Genomic DNA, 20,802 nt, shown 5'->3' on the forward strand with positions numbered 1-20,802 from the left:
TTTTCATTTACACCCGCAAATAAAGGAGTGCTATCTGAAGCTGCACTTTAGATGTTTTTTTAATAGAGGGACGGCGCAAGTGCTCAGAGCACACCCCCTAAAACAGTCACATATTGATGCGTGAGGACTTAGCCTAGTAAACAGTAGCTTGGCGAAGGGCGTTCATTAAAGAGGGAGACGCAGTTTCAACCAAATACTCCAACACCATCATAGCTGCAATATGCAGGAGGGACCCCCAAACTGTCTGTCCCGACAGGGCATATATACGAGATTGCTAGTTAAGACACACACACACACACACACACACACCACACACACACAGACACACACAGGACTGCACACATTTCCACTCTCAGAAACACATCTCCATACAGTTTACAGTCAACCCCCCCCCCCCACACACACACACACACACACACACACACTATTTCACACATACACACCTACTCACTCTCAGACATTCAATCCTGTAGACACGTACACATACGCACACTCATATACTCACACACCTTGGACACAGCTAGATCCCTGTGGGGGTGTTCACTTGAGAGCTTCAGGGATATTATCGTCCCTAAAGGTCTTCAAATACACACTATCTAGTTGACTTCACAGACTGAGTGGGCCAATCGATTCCACTCTAAATGAGGGCCCTTAATTGACTGCTCCTGATTCATTCATTATTTAAAGCTTTGATCAAGTAGGCTAAACGGAAAGAAGTGGGCCATCGCTAGCTGAGGGCCGTAAGCTCTAATGTTTTCTTCTAGCTGGTCTTAATAAAAGAAGAGTGAAAAGCTGATGCTAATAGGATCCAACAAAACTCTAACGAAACTGCAAGCAAAAACAACACATTAGCCCACAGCACGAACTAGCCCCTTTTCCACTTGAGCAAATTAGCAATGTTCACATTCAGGTATTTTGCAAACTGCATATTGTTTACATTTAAACAGCAAATCTTTCAGATGCACAGTAACAGTCCATGTTTCTGATGCACCACAATGATCATATTTCTGATCAAATTTCTGACCTTGATCTAATATGCTCTTTAGGCTGATTCTATTGCTACAAACAAGCACCAGTGCTTATCCAATTTGCCGTATATATTTCATTGAGGTTCAAACAATTGAGATGGAGACAGATCTAAGCAGGGGGACTTGCTGTTTTTTTCGTGCTCTGAGAGGCGTGAACAACATCAGCAGATGGACACTGGCTGTCATAAATTCCCCAGCCAGCCGGCAGGAGTCTGCAGCAGGTCCTAATCGATATGAAATAAGATTCAGTGGAACTTGGGTGTCATGTTTTAGTGCCTTGCTAGATTGTCACTAAATCTCTCCGGGTACTGATCCTTTGCCTTCAAGGCTTTCTGTGCCCTTCTCTCCCTCCTTTCTCTGTCACTCTCTCCCTTCTTCCATGCTTCCCTCCCTTCCTCTCTCACTCTGTCCCTCCCTCGCTCAATCTCACTTCCCTCATCTCTGCACTCTCACACACTCTCGGCTAGGAACAGAAGTCACAAAGACCCCAAATTTACACAGCAACGTAAAACATGGTTCTCTATATATCACATTCAGGCCTAATTGCTGCTATCAGCACTGCATCAAACTCCCAGCCGAGCTTGAGTATGAAGAGGTCGACAGCGGGGCATAAACTTTATCACTAAAGAACATTCCAGAAGGCACGGCTCTTCTGTGAATAGTTAAGGCCGGAATTATGTGATTCATGGTGTTGGAAGGCGAAAAAAATGGCCGCCGCCTTAACGAGAGTGAAATTACATTGATGAGATAGTAGCGTTGGGTGTGTTTTTGTGTGTGAGTGTGTGTGTGTGTGTGTATGTGTGTGTGAGCTTGTGTGTGTGTGTGTGTGTGTGTGTGTGTGTGTGTGTCCATTTCCCCTCTGGATGAGCTCATGGGCTGGTGTGATGTGCACAGAGATTTGTCTGCTGGGCCTGTTTCCTTTGGCCCGTTTCCTCTGTATGTCTGCGTGTGTCTGTGTGTGTGTGTGTGTGTGTGTGTGTGTGTGTGTTTGTCTGCGTGTGTCTGTGTACGCCTGTGTGTGTATGTGTGTATGTGTCTGTGTGTGTCTGTGCCGCTGGGCCAGTCAGCCCTGCTGATCTCACCGGGCAGGCGGCATCTCAGCTTCCCACAATCCCTTGCTCTTCCTGTGGGGTTGGAAACTCTGACAGCAGGAGAGGGAGGAATTGGGGTGGGAGTAGTGTGCTGTCACACCCACACACAACCTCACAGAGACATACACCAACACACACACACAAAATATACACTACCACTTTTACATGCCCACACACCAAAACACTCTAATACTCTCATATTCTTACATACAAGCTTACGCTGCCCCATGAGCCAAAGAGACCACACAGACACACACACACACACACACACACACACACACACACACACACAGACACACACACACACACACACACACAGACAGACACACACACACACACACACACACACACACACACACACACACACACACACAGACACACACACACACACACACACATACACAGCTCCTGCCAAAAGGGCTCAGTCTGCAGACCCAAGCTGGCCGGTCCGGCTCGGCTGGCTCGGCTGGCCCGGCTGACGGTGTAAAATGGGCCTAGTCAGCTGTGTGCTAATAGCACTAGCGCTTCATATTCATGCGTCTGGATGGCAATGGGAGGCGACAGGAACGCGTGGCTCTGTGGCAGTGCGCTGCTGCGTTAGCGGGAGGTGGCAGGAGGAGAGGAGAGGAGAGGAGGAGAAGAGAGGAGAGGAGAGGAGAGGAGGAGAAGAGATGGGCTGTGCAGCTGAAAGATCACAAGGGGGGGGGGGGGGGTCTGGGTACACGCCGCTGGTGACCTGGCAGAGAAGACACCAGGTGGGCAGGAGAGATACTTTTGGAAAGTTCACAAGCAGAGAGACACACACACACACACACAAACACATATTTTCACACACGCATAGATGCGCACACACAGATACACACACACACGCACACACACAAGCCCAGTGATACAAGCACACACACATACAATAACTGCCCCCACCTCACACACACACACACACACACACACACACAAACACACACACAGTGAAGAAAAGGTCAGAGCTGACACCTCCCGCCTTTCTCTGTCGGAGACTCCATCCAGCGAGGTCTGGGATTGCTCCCGCTTTTTGTCAGCGGAGTGATATTCCCCGTACTCCTCCTGCCGTGAGAAGGTCATCAGCAGCCCCCAGCCGGCACGGCAGCTCGGCGGAGAGAGGAGGAACAGCCACCCAAGACCTCCGCCTGTTGCTGCCTCCACCACGCGCACTCAAAGGTCTCGTCCCGCGTGGCTTCATTGTGAATCGGCTTCGGTATCAACTGGCCCCCGACAATAATGTCAAGCTAGAAGCCAGGCCTAGGCTATGACACACACTGTGGTTCTCAGGGAGGGGGTCGCACGTGCGTGTGTGTGTGTGTGTGTGTGTGTGTGTGTGTGTGTGTGTGTGTGTGTTAGGCACAGAGAGGGGGCATGGGTAAAGGTCTTCCAGCTTTTTTTTTTTTTTTAAAGCGGTAAAGAAATGGTTGAGACAGAAGGTTAAACATATCTGAGGACTGAATGTCAGAGGGCCTCATGGAGTGAATGCCTGGGTGTGCAAAATGGCACCAGAGATCCATGTGGAGAGACACACACACACACACACACACACACACACACACACACACCTTCCTATTGTCATTTGTCACAACTGGTGCTGTTGCCATCTAAATTCATTTACTGTTTATTTACTTTGCTGCAATTGTTTTTATATTACTACTGTAATATTTAACTTTGGCAATACTATATCCAAACAGTCATGCTAATAAAGAATTAAGAGAGAGAGAGAGAGATAAACTACAAGCTTGGGTAGAGACAGAGGGGTGGCTGGGAGATGGAAGAGAAGAAGCCGTTAGCAGATTGGGCTGTCTGTTGTCTGCTTGACTCAGAGAGAAGGAATGCACTCTTGGACAGCAGCTCAAGACACCCTATTCACACTTTTAACAGCTCTCACGCAGCCATGTAGTCAACACTGTGCTAACTGAGCCTGACTCTGTGTCCTCCTATGAACTCCTATGCAAAACATGCAACTCATCATGCAACTCATCATGCAGGTCATCTGATTAAGAAACGGACAAAAACAAGGGGGTCATACTGTCTGTTCCATGTAAGGAGTTACTGGATGGCTGCAATCTCCCAGTATGTGCCAGTCCTGTAAGACAACCCAGTACTGCATAGTGCATACTGCATCTTGCTCATGGTTCAGTTCATAGATGGAAGAATAATTCTTACCCAATCAATCAAACAAAAACTAAACAAAAGAAAACTAAACAGACAAAGTAAAGTTAAATTGAAACAAAAATGGATGACAATTCAATATGAGTTTTACAAAGTCACATTGTCACTGTAATTTGTGAACTGATTGTTGACCATAAATAAATCAATTATCTAAAAAATAGGCACTGAAACGAACTGAGTGCACCTTCACCACTCAAACAGACATGAGATCAGACTAGTTCTGCAGAAAGGCTGACAACACACACACACACACACACACATACACACACACACACACACACACACACACACACACACACACACACACACACACACACACACACACACACACACACACACACAGTACAACTGTCACCATGCTCTGTCCACATCCTGCCGATCAACCTGGCACACACCCAATGGTTAACATGTTCTGTCCATATTAGGCATTAGTTATAGCAGACCTGTCCACTGCTCCACCAGCAAGATACAAAGAGAAAGAGAGAGAGAGAGAGAGAGAGAGAGAGAGAGAGAGAGAGGGAGAGAAACAGAAAGACACATGGGGGAAATGAACTCTCTGGGCTGCATCTGATGACACTTGATGGAGCCCGACTTCCTGACAGACTCTCTCAAGATGCTCCTCTGCCAGTCGCCTCGCTTTGTAATTTGGGTGTCAACTCAGATTCCACAGTGATCCCTCTGTGACACGAGGGTACGGCCCCCTCGGAAAGTAAGGCGGGTGGCAGCGGACGCCCCACATGCGGACGGAGACGCGCGCGAGGGTGACGGCGGTGGCGTGCTAACATACAAGCGACGTGGCCATTGTTGTGCGCAGTGGGCTGGTGACAGGCATCTGCAAGGCCCCCTCGCCACGTCGGCAACAATTATCCATGGCACAGCTTCATTAAGCCGTCACTTTGCCCAAGTGCTCGCCACCCATGTGCGGAGATATCAGTGCCTACCAGGACATCTATCCACAGCCCTCAGTTCATCCCAAACCATAATTATCAAGCAAATGCACAGCCTGACACAAAGTCAAGATGCATACAATCAAAAGGCTCGGGGGTAACAGGCCACCAACAGCTTCACTGTAGATCTGTGGTGCCGGGAGGTAATAAAAGTTCATCTGTGTTACTGTATCAGTTACGCCGAGTAATAGAGAATATTTAATTAACGCCAAAAAGAGGCTTTTATAAGCCGCGGCATCTGGTTTAAATGTACAAGATTCCCTCGTTTGGAAACATCACACAAAGATCAGAGAGAAATCACCAGCACGAGTGTGCCACTAATATAATTGCCATTCACAGTGCTTGGATTTGTGCACATTTGTTGACCGTTTATGGAAACCATGCCCCCTCCCCCTCCTAACAACAGCGAAAGCTGCCGACTCCTGTTGGACAGACATCTCTCTATGGTGATGTTTGTAGTCTCTTGGATACGGCATTGAGATCTTACAGAGCGCCTGACATCTGCACAGAGAGAGGGGGGAAAAAAAACTGAAATCCTGATGGGAAACAAGCGTTACCAGTGGAGTCTTATGATAGTCAGGTGAAGGCAAGAGCACAGGGAGAGATTGGAAATGTTTCTTCTTCTTCTTCTTCTTACTCCTCCCCTCTCTCACCTCCCGACCAAGAGCTTAGGAGTGGGGATTTGGATCAGGGGAAAAAAAGAGTGGAGAAAAAAGAAGTACGATTTTGATGTCTCCTCCACTCCTCTGAAGAGAGGGAAAAAAAGATTGCAAACATGGGGGAGGCTCATGGCCTCTAAATCCATGGCGGGGCGAGCAAGCCCACGCCAAAGCATATCAGTGTCTGGCCCTGACATCTCTGGGAGTCTTCAGGGGAATCTGGCCACACATCTGCTCACCAGTGGAGGAGTGTGTGTGTGTGTGTGTGTGTGTGTGTGTATGTGGGGGCAAGGGGGCCATGAAGGGTTATTTGAGGTTAAATAGTCCCCTAAGAGCACAGGAGGGTCAAGGCGTGGGAGTGGAGGGAGGTAGGGAGAAGGTGAAGCGAGAGTTAAATCAGACGTTTTTAGCGGCTAGAGGACAGCGGTTTTGAATGTTTGTCACGTCCAGCCTTTCAGGCCTCCGGCAGGACCCAATGTTATTTATTCAAGCATTAGTGTGTGTGTGTGTGTGTGTGTGTGTGTGTGGTGAGGGGGATGGTTCATAGGAATCTGTTTATATGTGTGCCTCTGTTCATATATATTTGTATTGTAAGTACACATTATTACACACACACTTCCAAGTATATGTGCAAGTTAGTGGGTGTCTGTTTACTCTCTCTCTCTCTCTCTCTCTCTCTCTCTGAGTGTGTGTGAGTGTGTACAGTTAGCCTACTTGCATGCTTACATACAGTATTTTTGCATGTTTCTGTGCGTGAGTGTGTGTGTTGTGTGTGTTTACCTACTTGCATGAGTGTCCCTGTGTGTATGCGTTTGTGTGGTTTGCTTTCCCCCGAAGCAGTGAAGATGGTGTAGCTCCTGCTGTTTGATGTTCCCTCTCCTCCGGTAACTAAAGAGAGCCAATAAAAGGCATGTGTGGCGGCCGTGTCCTGCCATGCGCGCCCCCATTAGCCGTGAAAGACCTCCCTATTCAGCCGTGCAGAGCAAAATCCACCGAGGGGGTCAGGAGGGAGCCGTTCGTGCCTGAAAGCGCCGCTTAAGAATCCTCACAACAAACCAAACTGTTCCGATTTAATCCATCTCCCTCGGTGAGGGGAATTATAGGTAAACATATGCCTTCATTATTTGCTTTGCTGCATTGGAGAAGGAAAATAAATAAATAAATACAGCTTGAGCCCAGTGGAATATTACTGTTTATAGATTATACACCATCGTATGCCTTTAGATTTCATTATGCTTAAGCTCTAAGAGAGTAAGTGAGGGAACAAGGAGAGCTTGTACTATGTCGCTGTGCCGCTGTTTAGCTGTGCTAGTCGCACAGAGGCTGTGAAAGTGCTTTTTGCAAACAACCAAAAAAGGCTTTGACCTTAACCTGTGGGTTTAAACAAGCATGAAGCTAGTGATCTGGGGTGAAGGAGGGGGGGGGGGTATTATCTTTTCATGCCTCAGCATAGGGGACGGTGTGAGGGGAATTGGCTTGGGAGGGCTGCAAACTTGCACGGTAAAATGAGAAAAGATAATGACCCACTTTATGCCCTTTTATGCCAGCCCAGTGAAATGCACCTGCCCCAGGAGAAGAGAATTAATTACCCCTGATATGGAGGGTTAGCAAGCGTCACACTTGCTACTGGTTAACAAAAACACTGCTGCACACGCATTGCTGCTCTTCGCTACACAGTCTTAACACCCAACAGTCGTTTAAATCCAGCCCCTGAAATTTACCATGGGCGTGCACACACGCACACATACACACACACGCACACACACACACACACAAAACATCCTTCAGTGGAACTTTATTGGAGCTGTAGTTTCAGCACATCTTCTCAGCGATCCGAGAGCCGTGTCAGTCAACGAGGGGCCACGACTGCTGCACCGCTAGGCCTCGGCCCAAATGATGTGTGTTACGTGTGGTGGAGCGCGGCGTCTAGGGAGGTTAAGCCTGGGGCAGCAGGGCGTGGTGGGGAGGGAGGAGGAGGTGGCGTGGGGCAGGGGGGAGAGGAGCTGGGGGTGGAGGTGGTGCGGTGGGGTTACTGGAGAGATGCTGGGTAGAGAGTAGCGAGAGAGAGAGAGAGAGAGAGAGAGAGAGAGAGAGAGAGAGAGAGAGAGAGAGAGAGAGAGAGAGAGAGAGAGAGAGAGAGAGAGAGAGAGAGAGAGAGAGCGTCTTCAGCAGACCTGGCTGGTGCTAAGCTGGAGGGGCCCTTCTGGGACTGCCCTTGTTAATGCAGTGCCTGTGGTCAAGCCCCAGGCTCCCTGACCCCTGCAGCATGCCAACATGTTTGCCTGTCTGCCTGCCTGCCTGCCTGTCTGTCTGATTTTTTCCTTTTCTTTCCTTCTTCTCTCTCCTTAGATTCCAGGTTCTCTGAGTTAGAAAGGGATGGGGTGGGGGGTGGGGGGTTGGACTCAGTGTCTATCTACTGAGTGAAGCAACAACGCAGCCTGGCTATCAGCTGCACTCGCCGCCCCACTCTCGCTGGTTTTGTCTATCGGTCCAGATGTTTTCGATGCAAGCGTTGTTTTTTTTGCTTATCTTACTGCCCGCTTGGTTGCCTGGGCAACTCTCACCATCAACCAGGAAGTCTCTATGGAGCAATGTGCTGAGGCCGGTCGGGGTTGCCAGGGAGTGAGGGAGTACATGAGAGGCCGGACGCAAAGCTGCCTCCCAATTCGGGGATGCGAGTGTCTTATCAACAAAGGCTCAGTGCAATTTGCGTAGAGAGGATGAGGACACTCTTCTGCGAGATGCCTTTGTTTCGATCTTCAGTGGCAGGATTAGATGGAATTAGGAGTAAAAAGTTGAGCAAGTGGCAAAAAAGCCCACAAAGGTTTAATTCCCTTGCAATGCCCAAGTTGTACCACACAGTGTGCCTTTTTCTTCCAGGCCGATCTAAACTGAGAGGGATTTGCCCAATTTGCCATCAATTGGATTTTGGCCATTTGAGATTTGCCTCGTTTATCTTCTTGGAGGGCTTATTTCATGCTGCCGTCTCGTCGGTGAACCTCAAGGAGCCTTGTTTTATTGCGCTGGTGGCCGCACTTGCGAGCCTCATTACGACAGCCGCAGTCTTCAACTGCTGAGATCCGCAAGACTGGGTTTCCGATCCTAGGGGGGATGGGGATTTGCAAACGTGCTGAGAGTCAAGCAACTAACAAAATGAAGTCAGGTCAAAAAAGCGAGGCATTCTAATGTAGGAACCCCCCACGTCTGCTCCTCAAGCAGCACAAATGGCCTCCTGCAGTCGACATTCCACTCAAGTACTTTTGATGGACACTGAAGCACTGTGGAGGTTGGGGGGGGGGGAATGAAAGGACACTGTGATGAGGTCTGTAAATGTTTGGATAATTATGTTTGGATTCTGCACACGGAATGCTCCCTGTGTGGCCTAGAATGCCTATTGTGACCTCAGCAACCTGAGACTGACTCACACTGCCCGCCCTGAGCGTAATAAATAAACTCTGAGATATAACTGCCGTTACTGCATAACTCCACAGCATTGCGCGCTTACAAAACTGACTGCGTGCAACCACTTAGATGCTCTTCTCAGTGCACTCTGAATGGGAACCAGGGGAGTATAACCACGATTCTAAAGATAAACATTATTCAAAAAATAGAACGGCTAATTTTACCCAATCAAAATGGCCCATCCGGTTTTGAACTGCACAATGTCAGTCAGTTCCAGAGACACAAGGAGAAAGACCTGACCTGCTTTTTGCTCCACTACCGGACCTCCTTCCTTTTGACAACTAGTTTAGCCCTAAAAGGCTCAACTGCTCTAATTTTTGAAAGTACTCTTAACCTCACTTAACATTGGCCAAACCACAAGGGACCTCTCCCATGCTCCTTGCAAATGCTCCCCTGCTCTCGCAGCTTATAAGTGGATGACATACATACGCAGGCTCATCAATCAAGGACAGATGAAATATGGGGTACAGAGGAACGGACCCAGCCCTGGGGTCCTTCATAAATCCATAAATACTCAGTTACACAGAGGTACGAGGAGAAACTATGACCCAAAAAAGCAGGAGCCACAAACTCAGGTAACTGTACAAAGAAATGTGACAAGGTATACAGTAAACACACAAATGGATATGAACAGAGCATACAGACATAATATACACTTCAGAAAAACAACTGCACTACAAACGTGAAAAAGACAGATAGATAGATAGACAGATAGATAGATAGATAGATAGATAGATACAGTAGATAGATCAAATTAATTCCCATCCCTCTGTTGAAGAAGAAAAACAGCACAATTATCGCCTAGTATTTTCCTTCGACATTTGCATGACGCCATTCTTAGCAGCACGCAAGATGGCCAATTCAGGGGAAGAATTACCATATAATTCATAGATTCAGCTGCATATTTATTGTAGCAATATGGGTTAAGCATACTTCTCGGGGGTGCCCCCCCCCCCCACCCCCCGCCGGCAACCCCGCTGTTCACACAGCCTATTCCCCATGTGCTCTTCCCCATTAGTGCCTGTGGTCTATAAAGCGCTCGCTTTCATCTCCCACTGCTAAATGCACATAGATGATAGTCTTGGACAAATGCCTAGGACAGTTATGCTAATGATGCTAATGCTAATGATGAAATATAACACGCAATGAAATATTTACAGTTCCCCTGCCTTTGAATACATATTTGAGAATATTCTAGAAGGTTCCAGAGGCTTTCACCTAGGCTACTTCCCGTCACTGGCAGACAACACCGCCAGCAACACCTGCGGTACCTCGAGAGAGTCAAGAAGAGAGTGTAAGGTAAAAGAGGTGTCCCACTGTGAACTCAAAAAAAAAAATGTGTCAACTATTCATACTTTCAGCTTTTTGCCCCCAATTGATAACCTACTGCGAAAAAGTTTCTCAAAAGCTGTTCTTCCATTCTAGCCCAACCAGTGTGACACAGAGAAACTCTTTTCCCTACCCCCACCCACGGCCCAGCACACATGCAACTGTTAGGAATTTCTGAGAACCCCCCCCCCCCCCCCCAAAAAAAAAAGAAATCACCTCTGACATTTTTGAGGGGGTTTGATTATTACTTGTCCGTTATCATTTCCCCCTTAGGCATATTGTCTTTTACGCCTTGTCTTAATACCAGCAGCAGCTTCGTGTGGCTCGTGGATTAGCCCCTGCCTCTGGCAAGCGTCTCAGGGCTGGCGATATTTAATATGGAGAGCTGCTGACCCTAACAGCGATTAATCCCCCCCACACACACACTGATATGGAGGTGCACATTCAGCAAGTCCTGCATTTTTAGCCCATTGGGGGCCTCTTTAAGCCTCTTTAAACCAGATTCGAATGAGACGTCGTATTGCTGTAGTATAGGACACACAGCGAGTAGCACTCCATACAGTGTGTTGGTGGCCTGCTCCTGCCTTTTGAAAGTGTCCATAAACTGCATCATAACTGGAGTCAGGCGAAGCCTCAGTGCCATTTGTGGAAGTCATTTCATTACAAAGCTCTTTTCATTATCTATATTTGGAGACTCAGTGGAACCGCCTAAGTTCTGCAGGAAAAATAATTATGGTAACTGCCGAGACAGGCGAACAGAGGGTTCAGAGTCTCAACGAGCAATGTTTCACAATTAATTTCCCCCACAAAACACTCTTCGAGGCACTGGGTTTCAGGGTTTTTTGTTATTAAGAGTGTTATGCCGGCAGAGGAGGAAGGTGGGGCCAGTGTTGTGGAAAAAAAACACTAACTCCCCTCTGCTCCGACCGTTATTCCAGTGTGTCAGGCAGAGAAAACACAGGCACTTCCTGGTTTCCCAGAATTCAGTGCTGTTATTAGGGCTGCTGAAGGCCCCTGGGAGATGACAGGTTGAATGTGACCACTCACCGATGAGGCTATTAATACTATTAAATCCAGCCCTATCCACTCCACTGTTACTCCTGAACCTAGCGCTCAGTGGAATAGATTAGGTTTAGCGGGCTTAAGATGGGGCTTTTAAGACAGAATGCGGGCTGATAATTACACCATTCATGGTCGAGAGAGTGGAGAGGTTGAGCAACACAAACCAGGGCCAACATGACAGCCAAAACAATGTGTTTTTGAACCAGTGTTTACAAACTTAAAACCCTAGTGTTAAGTTTGTAAACACTGGTTCAATAAAGAGAAGTCAACACATGGTGCCAAAAAAGGGTTATTCAAGTGTTTTTCTACCATCGAGTTGAGGTGTTTTATCTCCAGGCCCTCTCAGGGTAGATTGGATAGGATCGAATGCTTTCTTTCCTGGTCAGGGGTGAGGAGAGTATGGGGTGGTGAAGGCTAAACAGAGGGACAGACATGACAAACTTATGCTAATGGGATGGACGGAATTCCGAGGGGCCACACTAAGCTGTGAATTTCATCAGTCAACATCAAACACTTCATCATCCCCTATCTAAAGACCAGCCGTATACAACTCTCACCCATCCTCCATCCGCAATTAAAACGACTAATAAAGACCCATTCAAAGTCTATGCCCTCTTCTTGCAGGGCAATAAACATAGCCCGCATGGCCCAAATGTGCCTAAAATAATTAGACTTGTCAGTATAAAAAATAAATAATGATTTTTCTTAAGAACTGGCACTGCATGGTCCTTGAATCCCAGGCAAATATTTATGCCTCCTCCATTTTGTCTAGACATGAGTAAACTGTGAGGATTAAAACTGGCCATGGAAGTACTTGGCAACAATTATAAACAACACAAAGTGAGACTAACCCTGTTTAGAAGGGCAGTATGTATTCTCTGGATGTGGAAGGATGAAGTGGGCTTGCAAAAGAATATCAGTAGGCTATTTGCTCATCCTCTCTGCTATGTCTCTGACGCACATGTTTGTGAGGGGCACAATGAGGTGACCTGGACACATTTCCTGTCTGAAGCATGTGAGTGTGTGGAAGACCATTTCACAACTTCCTTGGATAAAACAATGGGCTTTAGGCTCGTTAATTAAGCCAGGCGAACATTTAAGAGAACAACACATTGGAGTTAAACAAGGCCTGTGCATAGCTAACAACCCAAAGGAGAGGAAGCATAATGAATGCGGAGTCTACCACACAGATGCGGGCTGACAGTAATGGAAATATTTGCCTGTGGTCATACACTAAAGGAGGAGGAGATGGAGAAGTGAAAGACTGGCACAGGGGATCTCAGCCACCTGCTCCAAGTGTGTCACCTGCAAAAATAAGATGTCAACAACGGGAAACAGAGGCACGCCTCTTTCCTTTCATGACAGACGGAGCCTACAATTTACCAATCCCATCCCATCCGAAGCCCGCATAAAATTAGGCCGCTGTGGGCCCTTTGTGGATTAATTAGCCATGTTTTTCTCAGCTCTCGGACTGACACAGTCACCTACAAAGGAATGCGAGGCGGGTATCCGGTAGCGACTAATGAGTCATGGTGACTCGATCGCGTCCAGGATTGTTTTATCAGCAGTCAGTCGCCTTTGTGTTTGCCTGGCGGATGTGCACAGCGCAATCAGCTAGCGGACCACCTGGCCACCTCGAGCTTCTCTGCGTGGCCCTGAAGCCTGCATATGCGGATGATTCATTAGCTCTTCCGCGCTCACGTTTTTCCCCAACAGGAGAGACAGACAGTGCCCGCTTTAATTAGCTTCGGCCGTGTTTGCTCAGCGTCTTTAGCAGAGTCGCACAGTCTAATAAGTAATTATGGTCTCTGGTGCGGTCAAACTGACAGCGTAGTATCTAGCCATGCCCTGGCCCTGCCATGACTAATTCTGCTGCCCACCAGCTCTTCGACCAGTGCTCAGCCAGCCAAGGACACCTTGTAGGTACACTGGGAAAAGGCCGTGGGAGCGAGGCAGGTCAGACAGAATGATAGAACTGTTTGCTTTCTTGCTTACTTTCCTGCCGCCACAACAAATACGGCGAGACAGGGTGGAATTCTGCGACAGCATGCTGAAAAACTACTGGGTTGACTGATTTGGTGGAGGGTTCACAAAGCTAAATAGGGAAGAGTCAACAGTAGCCTATATGGTTTTGAGTGAATATCAAATTGATTGCACACAAAAGGCACTGGCAGAAACAACTCCATGATCTGAGCTTGAGACTAATTTCATAATGAGTATGATATATTATTGCTGTACAGAGATTGAATAATGTCTCTTTGGACAATGCAGAGATTCAATTGTATTCCCCGCTGATTCACAATCACAGGGATGAACAACGAATTCCCCAGTGGCACAATTAAAAACTCTGCTCCACAGCTTCAGCTGAGAGGACAAATTCTTCAATAATCCGGCACGGCCTCGTGCGTGAGCACACGTCTGATCCAAAGGAACAAGGCACAGTCAACAAGTTCAGCTAACAGAACAATGCCCACGACACACAATGACATATCTACCGCATGGCAAAAATAACACAATTACAGCTTTCAATCTACGGAAGACGCAGTAAAAGGCTGTGCGGGCGGTAAGACCTGAAAGGATATCCTGTGTTTCCTTGTCACGAGTCAAAATATTGTTCAGGGGCGCAGAGTCGGCCCTCCATATCAGGGTCAACATGCGCGGAGCTGCTAGCAACAACTACTGGAGTGATTGTTAGTTGGACCGCAGTTTAATTGGAGTTTAGCATTTCGTGGCGGGAATTAAATTCTAATAAATCTTTCCTCCAGCATTATCAGAAAAGTAAACGGCTATCCATGTGGGGATTGCGATTGCCTCCATAGAACATTTTGGGACAATAACAACTGCCGCTTCTTTTTAATTACTGTGTTAGTAATATATTTCACTCAATTTGCATTTTTTATTTAAGTTTGTTTCCTTTTATTTACCCCTATTGAGTAAATACAGTGAGCATTTGCACTGCATAATGGATTTATCTTTATTGAGGAATATGTGTATATTTATTATTTCAATATGAAGGCCTATAAGAAGTTATTTGCAGGGCTCCTACCATCGTACTGTATGCCTAGCCTATATGTAAGCGCTGCTGCCACCATCAGGCCAACCCTCAAACAAGAGGAGACCGTTTGACAGCGGATGAACAGCACTGCATCATTCAAAGTGATTTCACTCTTGGTTTGTTCGGTTTGGGCAAAGATAACAATACTTTAGAAAAGAAGGAACTAAAAGCTCCTCGTTATATTTTGACAGGGACACAATGAGATTTAAGGGCACATTTGAGATGCACACAGATGCCAGCAGTGTTCATAAATGCAATTTAACTGGGATGACAAGAGTTCCGAGTGGTAGTCTAGTCTATGTGATGTATCTGAATGGAGCCACTCTGCGTAAATGCATAAACCTATGATGCCTGGACAATTTGGTGATGATAAAAGACAAACTAAACATAGTTGCAGAAAGTTAAGATCACTGCCTTTAAAGTGTATAATGGTCACCAGTCGGCAAAAATGGAATTGCGTCAGGCCATATTTGGTTAACAGGCAAATTTACATGTTTATTGGTGTAAAACAACATTTAATTGCTAAGCCTATAATGTGAACTACTGCAAAATTGTTAAAATCTTAGTATCACCTCTCAGTTTGTCAGTTCTGCTCAAATAAAAAAGACCCCAGGCTGACTTTCAATAAGTGACTAAGTCAATACATAAAGTGGCTTACTGACAATGTCACGTATGCCTAAACTTGATGATAAATGCATAAAGTTGTACAAAAGCCTCAGTGCAAATTAAGACTTTTAGCACACACTATAATAACCAAGTTTATTATACCTGCTATAATAACCTTGCCGTCCTAACTTTGGCAGGTTGCCAAGACGCACTGATAGACACCCTTAAAATAAAGTAACCCACATTTTTAACAAACAATTCCGGTAAATGCTGAAGTATAAACAACTGTTTGCTACACCAGTGTGCTACACATGGGTTGCCCCTTTACGCACCGCGTAAAAATAGATCGACATCTATAAAAAGCAGCGGCTTGGATTGATAAGATTAAACTCCCAAGCTATTAAGACACTTATAACTAAATATCAGCGCTCTCATCGCATTAGACAATGATTGTAAAGGCTACTTAATAGTTAAGAAGAAAGGCCACATTTATTGGAATGCATGTTCCGAGTTATGAGAGTGGCGAGACTCCTGATTCAGACGAACTTCATATGAAGCTGATTAAATTCAAACCAGATATAGGGCGCACACTACATGAAACACGAAGAACGACGCGTACGGACGGATAGAACCGTGGCCGTTATTTATTTTCTGAACAATACACTTAATATCCAAAATGTAAAGAACCCTCTACAAAATAGCGCTAATACTGCTGAATATGGTCAAGTAGGTTCCACAAAGTAGACTAAATTAAAAGTTTAAGCTGCGCAGAGTCGAGGCACGTCATTCAGACTAGAAGAAAAGAGTAACAATTTGTGGGCGACAACCCGAGCATTATTGAGACTAATGTCTGAACCGTACTAAATTCCATCACAACGGCATTCAGAACTTAACCCCTACACAATGAAAAGAGGGTAAGTGTAATAGCAATCACCGACAAACTTGTCTAAGGAGAAGTACTACGTATAGACTACGCAGAGACGAAAACGATAACTTCGAGTAGCCTTCCTTGGCGACACACGGAATCTTTGTCACTTCAAATAAGCTTTCGGTGCTCTACAACACTTCAAAGTAATAATAAGTCTTACCTTTGAATACTTGTCCTCGAACTGAAACCAGTAAACTGACAGCAGCAAGGAGACAAGTTAAAACTCTATCCATTGCGGGAGTGTTGCGGACGCTACCCCAGTTCTGGGGCAATATTGGTGCTACTCTTCCGCTTTGACGGTGAAAATATTCCCGGTTTTACAGTTTGGAGCCTGGCACTGGAAAGGTTTCTTCTCCGTCTTTCCCTACTTGGTTAATTGTGTATCCTTCCAGCGGCTCTACTCTCGTAGTGACTTCCAGACTGCCAAGAGGAGTCTGACGTCACCATGCATGGGGAGAGGGCTGGAGACTGAGCTCTCTCCGATAGAGGGGGTATTATGCGCTCCGCGGCACCTCGAAAGCTAGAGGAATTCTGTACCCTTTACCTAATTTGGCTTACTTGACTTAGACAGTTTGTAACGCATTCTCATGTACTAATTAGTAAATTGAATGGCAAACTGGAAAATGTGACAATAGGGAAAAGACCAGTGGACGTGGACAACAGAGCACCAGGCTACAGGAAAAGCCAAACAACTTTGCGCGTTATCACTTCTTAAAAGTGTGTGTTTAATGGAAGGGAGTAGGTAGCCTATTTACCCTCATTCCTAAAATATAACCAATATGTAACAGTATGATGGATTCATGATCAAGTCATGGAATTATCTGCAAAGCTATTTTTTACTCGTCACCGGATGAGTGATTAGGCTACTTTTGAACAATACTGTTTAAGGGGCTTTAAAGCTAATTTGTGTCTTTATGATCCAGGAGGGCTATTACATCCAATTAACTATAACTATATATAAATATATATAGTATAGTATATATAGTATATAGTATACTATATATATATATATATATATATATATATATATATATATATATATATATATATATATATATATATATATATATATATATATATACCGTGCTTTTCAAAACCCTACTATTTCTGACTGAATGCAGTAGCTTCACAAATTGTGTTTCTAAATTCTGTGTTTATCGCTTCGTCGGTCTGCTATCCTGCCAGCGGGCTGTGTTGTCCTCTTTCCTCCTACGGCAGACAGCAAACTGGCTCATTCAGTGCTATGGTGACGGTAGCAGATTCGCTGTGCTCTGCGCCACAACGCAAAACAAAGAACCGGGGCTCAAAATCTCTCCGAGATCCTTCTCCTCCTACAAGTTATGGTTATCATACTCAGTGAATAACTGTGAAAACGCCTGAGATATGATCAGTAATAACCACTGCTCCACTAATGTAAGCAGTCGATGAAATAATATGAAAAACTGACAAGGCAAAAATAATAATAAGAGTTCTATCCATATCAGTATACAATGCACATGGGTTTATTAACACTGTTTCAAAGAGCAAGGAAATAATTAAGAGACCAATATGTTCTCCTCCTCATAGAAAATATGATATTAAAGTAAGACTGCATATCACCTACAGTAGCAGTTGGGATTGGCCTTTGGCAAGGACCAAACCCCCCTGAAGGCAAACACTTCAACCAAAATATTCTCATGGACAAGAAGTACTGCTGTCAGATACCAAGCCAATTCCGTAAAGTTCATCTGCAGCTTCTCTTCCAGTTGTGAGTCAGTTTGGTTACGCAGGCATGGGGAGGTGAAAGTAATTGGAAAACTGTCCTTCACGTAAATGTTCTCAAATGAGGGGAGTCTACAGATATGCAAAGACAACACTGAACACATCAAGACATAAAAACAAGTTACTGATCTCCCCCTCCTCTTGAATGGTGTAAGGGAGTTGATTTATATTTGAACATGCCATGCAGTCTAATAAAGTCCAGGATATTGCAAAATGAAAACTCAGTTGACTTTAAAAAGCAGTGTTGGCTCTTACAATGCAGTTGAGAGCAAACACATTGTCTAATTTAGAAGCAGAATGAATTGCCAACATGATTTGCCCAGTGTGGTATATGGTTAACTTTTAATTACAGTGGGATGGACCATAGTGGTTGAACTGTACTTGATTTCATATTGTCCCTTAGTGCAATCATAACATGCAAATGGCACTTTGTTTCCTGCCCAGATGAAGGGTGGTGCCATGGAGATATGAAGACAGTGTGTGCCAAAGATCTGATGGGTAGATGTTATCTTTGGACAAGTTTTCAAAGTACAAATTATCGACTATTATTAACTATCTAATTGAAAGGATGGTTTTTACCTACAGTGCATATTTTCTGAAGGACTAAAAATACCATTTCCATGATCCCTCATGATTTGACAAAATCAATCCATTAATTATAAAGTCAGATGTAAGTACTTTAAGATTATGTTCTTATGTCAGTGGGCCAAAACACATTGCACAGAATAGAGTCTTAATGGAGATTGTCTCCATGGTTTTGCAGCTGGTTTGTCCTGGTCTCTTGTATTCTTGATAAAGCTGCCTTATCAGAGATGCCGTCTAAGTGATTTGTTGGGCTTTCTCATCCACAGCAGGCCACCAGAGATCCACAGTCACAGCTGTCTCACAGCAATTGTTCCAGGGCACAGTCCTGTGACATTTTCATATATAATTATGTACTCCGCTAGACAAGGCACATCGACTCCCTGTGGCGCTCACAATCAATAGGAATCAGCCCTTGGTCTTGAAGAAAGCCAGGCCTCAGAGAAGACACCAGGGTTAACTTTTCAACACAAACCATTGCTGTAAACAACAACAGAAAAAATATAACAGCATTTTCTCAATAACATTCACCACAATTATACACATGTAACTGTATGGTGATGTAACCATGGTATGGACCAAATCACACCAAATACATGCAAATAGTTTTGTTCTACTTGATACTGATACTAATTTTTCAATCATTTTCTTTGTATAATGGAGGCTTTCTAAGCTACTTTCACATACAACTTTCAAAAGTATTCTCCAACTTTTGAGATCAATTCCCTACTCTCCACTGACCATAAGCAGCATGGTCCATTTCAAGTTGCATGTTGCTTGTCTTATGTCATGTGGCCACTAGAGGGAACATTTCTCACAATGGTCATTTATCATCAGTGTATCAGTAAAATGGCCTTGTCCATGCAGAGGACATTCATGACACCTTCCCAATGGTCCATCAATATGGGAACCCATGTGGATTAATTGGGTCATCTTAAACTGGACCCTCAGGTGATCCATTGTTTATATGGTTGTGTTATTCTATAGGATAGGTTAAAGTTACAGGTAGGTTAGAACACGTCCACATATATTTCACAGTGACAAAACTAGGCTAAGTGTACAATAGGTCTAACAGTTGAAAATCCGGATTTACACTTTCTGATGCATATACACTGGCTTTGGTTTATCACTAAAATGTAAAAATTAAATGAGCTAATATTGTTTATTTGTTGCCAGATGTTTTTTAAGGAGTCAGTGAGCTTGCTTTAGATGTAGGACATTGTGATACATGATTATACATTTTCTGTCTTGGTCATTTGAAGATTAAAGTTTGAAACAATAACACTCAGAACTGAAGAGGACATAGTTGATCCCTGCATGTATTTTCCAGACAGATGCCCCTTGACTATTTCCCTACATTCTGCCTTTGTCTACCTACTGGTCTTTGAGATCTGCTGTGGGATTTGTACTTCGTCAAAATGGCTATAAGAGTCATACTTTCATTTCCAGACATATTGCATTTGAATCCCATTGGATTTGATACTGTCACTATATGACTTTGTGAAATGAAAAAAAAAGGTTCTGTCTTTTCAGTTGTGCCTACATCGATACTGGCAGGGTTGAAGCTCAGATCTCTGGATAGCTGTCTGCGGCTGCAACTCTGTGTTCTTGAAGGTGCAAGGCACCAAGCATCAACTCAACTAGATGTACCACAAAGTGCTACAAAATATGACCGCCACTCAGTCCTGCACATTCTCTCCGCAAAAATAAATCACGCTTGTCAATTTGTTTCCATCTCCTACTCCATCCCCTACTCTTGCAATTTTTGTGTATGTAAATGAGTGTGCATGTGTGCGTTTGCTTTTGTGTATATGTGTGCTTCTCTGTGTGTGTTTTCAATTGTGAGTGTGTGTGTGTGTGTGGAGTAATGATGTGTGTGTGTCTGCTTGCCTGCATGTGTGTGTGTGTTTTATGTGTTTGTGCGTGTGTGTGTGTGTTCGCTTGTGAGTGGGTGTGTGGGGGGAATGGGGTGTGTGTGTGTGTTTATGTGTGTGTGCCTGCTTGCCTTGCATGTGTGTGTTTTTATGTTGGTGTGGATGTGTTTGTGCATGCGTGCGTGTACATGTTTGTGTCTATGTGTGTGTGTATGTGCCTGT

At 45.1% G+C, this 20,802-nt stretch overlaps 1 protein-coding gene across 7 annotated transcripts in view; it reads right to left on the minus strand.

The window, feature by feature from the left end:
• The window catches only part of LOC143131394 (receptor-type tyrosine-protein phosphatase mu-like), a 194,837-nt gene extending 178,056 nt beyond the window's left edge, over positions 1–16,781 (minus strand). For all 7 annotated transcript variants that reach the window (XM_076291013.1, XM_076291009.1, XM_076291012.1 and 4 more), the window contains exon 1: positions 16,524–16,781. In XM_076291013.1, coding sequence (XP_076147128.1) covers positions 16,524–16,596 — 73 coding nt within the window. In that variant the 5' untranslated portion in view covers positions 16,597–16,781. The remainder of the gene's footprint in view (positions 1–16,523) is intronic.
• Positions 16,782–20,802: the final 4,021 nt, after the last annotated feature.

Source organism: Alosa pseudoharengus, unplaced genomic scaffold (genome assembly GCF_046254945.1).
Source record: "Alosa pseudoharengus isolate Yale_2024_CS ecotype anadromous, Long Island Sound unplaced genomic scaffold, YU_APseudo_1.1 YU_APseudo_1.1_scf_18, whole genome shotgun sequence".
Taxonomy (NCBI): Eukaryota; Metazoa; Chordata; class Actinopteri; order Clupeiformes; family Clupeidae; genus Alosa; species Alosa pseudoharengus.